General features: G+C 34.5%; 1 protein-coding gene across 4 annotated transcripts in view; it reads right to left on the bottom strand.

Annotated features, from left to right (window-relative positions):
* LOC113817475 (UDP-glucose 4-epimerase) overlaps positions 1 to 7,500 on the bottom strand; it is a 22,122-nt gene that overhangs the window by 7,330 nt on the left and 7,292 nt on the right. For 2 of the 4 annotated variants that reach the window (XM_070128157.1, XM_070128155.1), the window contains exons 4-7: positions 6,634 to 6,810; positions 5,958 to 6,138; positions 5,406 to 5,494; positions 1,024 to 1,216 (exon numbers count right to left, since the gene is read on the bottom strand). In XM_070128157.1, the coding sequence (XP_069984258.1) occupies positions 1,024 to 1,216; positions 5,406 to 5,494; positions 5,958 to 6,138; positions 6,634 to 6,810 (640 nt within the window). Of the gene's footprint in view, positions 1 to 644; positions 838 to 1,023; positions 1,217 to 5,405; positions 5,495 to 5,957; positions 6,139 to 6,633; positions 6,811 to 7,500 lie in introns of all 4 variants that reach the window. The other 2 variants (XM_070128156.1, XM_070128154.1) reach the window with 1 other exon arrangement.

Here is a 7,500-nt window from a genome sequence, read left to right as displayed (position 1 = left end):
TCACGTCGAAGGACCCTTCACTTCCGTTCTCCTGTCCTCACCTGCCCCGTGTTTCCTGAGTGCTTCTCCTCCCTTCCCTCTTATACCGCTTCCTCTCCCTTCCCTCCTCAGACCCGAAGATGGAATCGAGGACGATTCTGAAACTGTTGTCTTACTTTCCTCAATAAATCTAGTTTGTGCATTGTGGGTTTTTCTACCAAGTACGAATATGCATGAAATATCCGAAGTTGGAGGAATGCATCTGGCACCTTGATTAAAGTTAACCGTCTGCTCGATTCCTGTCGCACAAGAGGTGTCGCGTTTCCTGTAACCACTGGAAAAGATGCCTTAGTAACCGGCTCCTTAGATATAAACCACTTGTAGAGCCATTTATGTGGAAAGACAAATAAAAAAAAATGACGGAGGAAATGGAATGTATTCCTGCCATCCCATCAACATTGGGTTAAGCAACACACTGACTGGGTATGATTGCAAACTGTAAGCAACTTTCTTTTTTCTTTAAGACAAAAAAACACTGATCGGTATAATTGCAACTATAAACAACACTCTTTTAAGCCAAAATAGGAATCATAAAAAATGCAGGTAAATTTTTTTTTTTTTGCAATAGTTCAAGCAAGAAGGGACATTGAGGGTTAGTGACTTACACATGTTCTCAAGGGAGTACTTGGCTGTCCAGCCAAGCTCTTCCTTGGCAAGTGCAGAGTTGGCAAACATGGATACAATATCTCCTTCTCGTCGTGGTTTCAGCTCATAAGAGACTTTAGTGTCAGTCATGGCCTCAAAAGCCTTCACGAGTTGCAACACAGAAACGCCCTTGCCTGTGCCAAGGTTGTATGTCTGTGAAAAATTTCTTTGTATGAGTCTGCATATTCTGAGGCAAGGGAACAAGGCTTTTTTCTTGTAGATAGATAGGAGAGGGAGGGAGGGGGAAGTAGATGGGAGAAGCAGGAAGTTACAGCTGCCTGTGGAACAAAAAGGATTTAGTTATCCCCCCTTTTTTAAAGCTTTGAAACTTTTACTTACACATGACCTGAAAATTCCTGAGTGGTTGCCAGTTCAGCTCTTTCATGCCACGGCTTCCATCACACACCAGCGTTGCTACATCTCCTACTCTCCTTCCAAGGTATTCATAAGGAATCTGCACCTTCGACACACGCTCAAATTCCTTGATAAACTCCAGCACTGACAAGCCAACACCTAGACCTAGGTTGAGAGGCTATGCGAAGATCAGAGAATAACACTAAATACTTTTTTGCTCCTGCTTAAAATTGTGAACTTCATTATTAAAAGTATTATCATCTTTTTTCTGAAATGCTGTAACATGTTTAATAGCAAACTCTTAATTTTTTTTTCTCATATCAAGCTATACTAAAAATCTCAGTTTGCAAAAATTAAACATTAATCCCTGATACTTACTACTCAAAATAAACAAACCAGTTTTATCGTAAAGGAAAAAAATTGATGCTTGAATAAAAAGATCATTTACTGCTCAATAATAGTAAAGTAAATGTTTGAATAGTAGACTATTAATTACAGTGAGTGTCACCTCACCTAAATCAATGTAGCTTGCGGCAAAGAAATCAGAGATTGCACAAACACAATATCAACTGAAAACCCAGAACATGCACACACATTTCTTGATCAACATTATTCTCTTATATACATTACCATTTACTGAGCCCAGACTTAGCAATGTAACAAATAAGGAATAATCATGCTATAAATGTTGCATTTCAAAATAATGATATTAAAACATATTATATGAATATGTTAAATTGTGGCATTAAACACATAATTGATCTATCTATAAATTTGGGAAAAACACACTGTTTAATAACCCTTAAATATTTCTTTAATGCTTGCTTAATTGCTGTTGTCTCAACCCCTACAATCTGGGAGATATGATTATCACATTATGAAAAAAAAAATAGCAAGAGGGGTGGGTGAAGTGAACATGACAACACGGGAAAATTTGGCTGTGGGTCAGAAAGATGGGAACTTGCCATCATGAAAATTTTGACTGAAGGCATGTGTGACAGGAATGACTTGCCATGAGTGCACAAACCTCTTGGAGGGTGTTCAGACTTGGTGAACATTTAGGTTGGGGCTTTTGCATTATTTCCATTACTAAAGGAGTAGGGAATGTGCCATGCATGAGAATGACTGGAAGAGCACTGGTTCAAGGGAGGATGCTGTTTCCATGCTCAGAATCCTATTCCTGCCTGTGTTATGAAAAAAAAGGATAATGACACAAATAAAATAATGTTACTTATTGTTATTATTACTGCACTAAGTTATGGACTATCTAGAGAGATGATATCAAGTGTGCAAGGAAAACCATCTATTACCATCCTGGAAAAGCAAAGCATTAGAAAATGGCACAAAAGCTATAAAGGCTTATGCAGAAAAAGAGTCTTGTCACCACTCACAAGTGTTTGTGTGCACCTGTCAAATTGGTTGCTAATGTAAGGCTAATGCCCATATTTTGTACCACATGCAGGCAGCAAAACATCTGGATCTAAGGGGTTAATAGATAACTTTAAAGTATTTGCAAATGAATTATGCTTTAATATTAAAAAAAAGCAGTGACATCTTATTTGTTAAATGTTCTATCACTATATCACTATATGTGAAGAAACTTTTATTCTTTTAAATATCCCAAGATGTAATGTAATTTGTATGATTAATAAAGTTAAGTCAATGATGTAATGTATTAGTCAAGAATAAAATGATTATAACTCCATTAAGGGGACCGTCCGAGAGGGGGAGGGTACAAGGGGTCAGATTGAGTTAGCTAGTGTATAGTATAGGTACATGGATGAGGAAACTACCAAAAGAATATTAAACGACTGCTATGACTTGTTGTCTTGCAGCTGACGCAAGACCAGCTGAACACCTGGAGAGGTACATCGCTAATGAGCGACCCGGTTCACCCATGTGGAGCTTTGCTTGTTGCAATCGCACATACGGCATTTGACTGACATTGCGCATAGATATGAGTTTGTGAATGTTCAAGGAACACTTTTATACCATTATCAGAAAAAACTTTTATCACAGTGATTTATGACGAAATATTTTGTGAAAGATATCTAAAAAAAATGTAAGTTTTGTGTCCTTTTACACATGAAATATTCTTCTATCGAGACTCCCTGGTAACATTACATAGCTTACGAAGTGATCTGTATGTATACCGAGTACGAAGCGCTAATGTTTGAAAATAGCCGTATAAGTAAGGATTGAAATATTACTGATGGACTTGACTCAACAGTCGGTACATCACAGCATGGGTAAATTTGATTTGATTTGAAATTGGTTGTTACCATTGTGAAGACGAATTCAATATGAAGGTTACCTAAATGTCGGATTATTGAACTTTGGATGTATAAGCGAGATACTGATTATTTCATATTGAAGATGATAGCACTCTGTAATATCTGCTCTGAAACAAAAACTATATGGAATTTTGAGATCGTTTTTGCGTGCAGTCTTTGTCTAAAGTTGATAAAGCTATCGCTTCTGTTTTGTGGCTTCCTGATAAAAACTATAATATCTAGACATTACCGTAGGTCTTAGGTACCATAAATTCGCAAATATCCCACCACACCTAGGTGTCTGCTTGATTTTATGCACTTCTTAGTTAAGATTAAGGGTGCAAATGGCTAATCTCCAACTCTACACTTGTTTCTCTTTGCAATCTGTTAATATTGACAATTATTGAAGAAAGCAGTTTGAGAGGGTTAACTAATATATTTTATCATTTAGATATGAAAGATATGTAGGCCTACTAAATGAGGATGATTCATTTTTTAACTTTATGTGCGTGTGTTCAAGTACATATGATCCTCCTTGCAAATTATAAACACCCAGTGACCATGTGTGGAGCATGGGAGAAATTCAACGACTTCTGTAAGTTCTCAAATTCCATGTACTAAATTCATATGCTTTTAAAATTCTCAAAATTGAACCACCATGTTGTATTCATGCTAGGACTTTATAATTAGGATGATTTTAAACTAATGTTGCCATCCACAGTTCCCCATTTCTTCAAAATCAAAGTAAATAAAATAATAACAAAAAATAAAAAATAATGAAAAATTAAAAAAATGTTCTTATCTGGTTTAGATTAGTTATGGTAAAATGCATTTATTAACCTTTATAGATGAAAATAACTACTTTTATATATATATATATATATATATATATATATATATATATATATATATATATATATATATATAAATACATACCTTTATAGGAAAGCATCCCTAATGAAAATGGTAATTCCAATTGACTTGGTAATCATTGCATCGTAAATTACACTAAATAAGCTTATTTTTATATATATATACCATCATTAGATTTAGAGAAAAATAACAGAGATAATGAACTTTGGCAAGCTGCCAAAATATAATACACCGTATCTCCGTTCTTTGTTTACATTACCTTCGCTACATCACCACGCTCATAATTTTCATGCGATTCAAATGCAGTTTGTTGCTTTCGCTAGAGCCTCTTAACCCTGAGGCTGTGTAAATGGCCGATCTTTCAATTTTGACCTTAATCAAAAAATATAATTTTTTTAATGCAGAAAAAAATAAACTAAAAAAGTACTCTATGTCAACCAGTCCCCCCCTCCCCCCAAAAAAAAGGAAATTCAAGAATCGGCCATTTACACGGCCTTAGGCTAGATCTAACACATGAATTTTTTGTGTATTGTTCAGGAAAAAACTGGGAGTGGTGATGTACCGAAGAAGAGGGGAAAAAAAAAAAGGCGATTTTTTTTCAACTTTGTGGCGGGCGTCCCTCCCCTATGGGCGTGCGAGATCAAAATTATATATGAGACAAAGCGCAATTCTATACTCTATGTTACGCAAAAAGAATCAATGAGTTATCTAATACCAATTTTTTTTTATGATGAAATGAGTAGGGAAAGGTGTTCATTTCCCGGGACGGTCCCCTTAAAAGATAGTATTACAAAATACTGTATAGGGAATCTATCATTATTCCAAAATGGGTATTAAGGATCAATTCTGACAGTTCTTAACAAATACCCTAGGTATTTTAGCATTTTTTTGAAATCAACAAAAAGGTACTTTCAGTTAATTTAACTTGATCTTTCCTCCATTCAAGAAGTTGAATCTTCATAAAATAATATTATATAAGATGTTAGGAACATTGCTTATCATTCCTTCCTAATCCAATGGGGAGTATCAAATTACTTAACTTAACATGATTAAAGGCAAAATCAACAATTAAATCACAAATAAAAAAAATCATACATATGCATGATTACTAATGTCCTGAAAGTTATGAATGACATGTAATCCAATAATCTAAATTTAAATAAACCCGTACATATGGAATAGGATTTGAATTCACTAATTACTCAACTGTCATATCCTTACTTTATATCTCAGGTGTTCTTTGTCAAGCTTGGAGAGAGCAGCAACATGACCTGATGCCAAATCCATTACGTGGATGTAGTCTCGTACACCTAAGGAAGATGGGGATCAAAAAACAAATGTAAAATCTACAAGCTGGAAAGAAGTAATACTAAAATACTGAAGTGAAACACAGAAAAAATAATTGCACTTCTTTAGACCTGAAGGTACCTTGTATGAATGACATTATCAATCTAAAATGAAGTCGTTATTTACATATATAAAAGTAAAATACTTCCCGTTCTTGAATCACATAGTAAAACTATTGTTAATTCTAAAAGTAAATGACACCACAGCTTCTTCTTGACTCTTCACACTACTATAGAATCTCAAGTATGATGGCTTATGTTGACTACTTTAATAAATATTAATAAAAAAAAAAAAAATGATGGGAATTCAATTCCCTAATTTTTGATCATAATGTGCTGTAACAAGATGGAAAAGAAAAACTGAACACTTCAAATCACTAATTTTAAGATGTACTATAGTACTAACTTCAAATAAAGAATACCATACCTGTGCCATCAACTGTGTCATAGTCATTGCCAAAAATGGTCAAACTTGGCTTTTTTCCAATAGCAACTTGACCAATGTAAGGCATGAGATTTGTGAAGTTTTTAGTTGGATCTTCCCCCAGTCGACCAGAAGGATGTGCACCAACAGGATTGAAATATCGTAAAGCAATGATATTCCATTTCTGTTGAGTTTGGGAAAGCAAGTTGGAAAATAATTTAGTATACTTGAACAAGATATCAGTCCTTATAATATAAAAATATCTGTCCTGTGGTTCAATCACATGTCACTCTTTATGCAATAAATGCATAATAAAATCCTTTTAATATTAAAACATCATTTCATTCTAAATATGCTGTGATGTCATATAGACAATTGTAATCCTTAAAAGAATAGAAGATTATACCTTGTAGTGACATGATATGTCTCTTTTTATAATCACACAATAAAAACTGTAATAACAGCAATCATTTATATCTAAGAGTAAATCATCAATAAAACAACTAGTTTGATTTTAAAAATATCAATAATATCTACACAAGCAGCAATACCACACACACATCTCTATTCAAAATTAATACAAAATCATAGTCCTTGTCACACAGCAACATAATCTAATTCAACACATGTAACACCTATCAAAAATAATTGCACAACTGCAACATCCGATCAAACTGACCTCCTCTGCCTTAGACAGATCTTTCAACATTTCCTCAATCAGATACTTTGTGCGTCCATATACATTTGTTACATTTCCAGTTGGATGATCTTCAGTGATGGGAAGGTGTTCTGGGTCTCCATATACAGTACATGAAGACGAAAAGACCAGCTGGTACACGTTGTTTGCTTTCATGGCCTGTAAATATACAAGGAAATTTTGTTGTGTACTAGTAGGAATAAGGGTTCAATACAGGAAATGACTTGTGAAATTGTTTAGAAAGGGAGTTTCTTTTCTTTCTTTATATCATTTGCCCAATCTTGTACATCTGTTCTAGGTACTTATTTTGATGTGATGTCAATTATAATCTTGTGGTATTGAAAATGTGAAAATCTAATACATCAAAGGGTAATTCTTTACAATATGGATATCAACTCCATGTCACAAACTTTATTTAACAACCTAAATTGTTGTGACTGGGTGTGCCCTTCGCTCACTGCCCGAGGAGAGGCTTGATGAGGAGGGTAAAAATTGTCTTCACCTCAGTAAGCACACCATAGATTATACTTTGGCTGTGAGGAGCACTTTCTGCATGTTTTCCCTTTATTTGTGGTTTTACTGTTCATGTCTCCAAATTATTTTTTGCACCAAATGCAACTTGGTACTGTGCAGACTTTGCATATGCTGCTATATTCCATTAATGCTATATTCATGGCATATAAATACACTAACAGAAAGATACGGTTATTGAAAGAAAGGCTATTACAATGAATGCCTGTATATCAAATGACTTGAAATCTGGAAGGATGACACATCATAAGATTCTGATACTTGTGAATCTGATTAACACACCAAGTAAGAGAAACACTTCTAATCAACCTATGATAT

The sequence above is a fragment of the Penaeus vannamei genome, chromosome 12 (assembly GCF_042767895.1).
Source record: "Penaeus vannamei isolate JL-2024 chromosome 12, ASM4276789v1, whole genome shotgun sequence".
NCBI lineage: Eukaryota > Metazoa > Arthropoda > Malacostraca > Decapoda > Penaeidae > Penaeus > Penaeus vannamei.
This window is presented reverse-complemented; position numbering and strand designations above follow the sequence as displayed.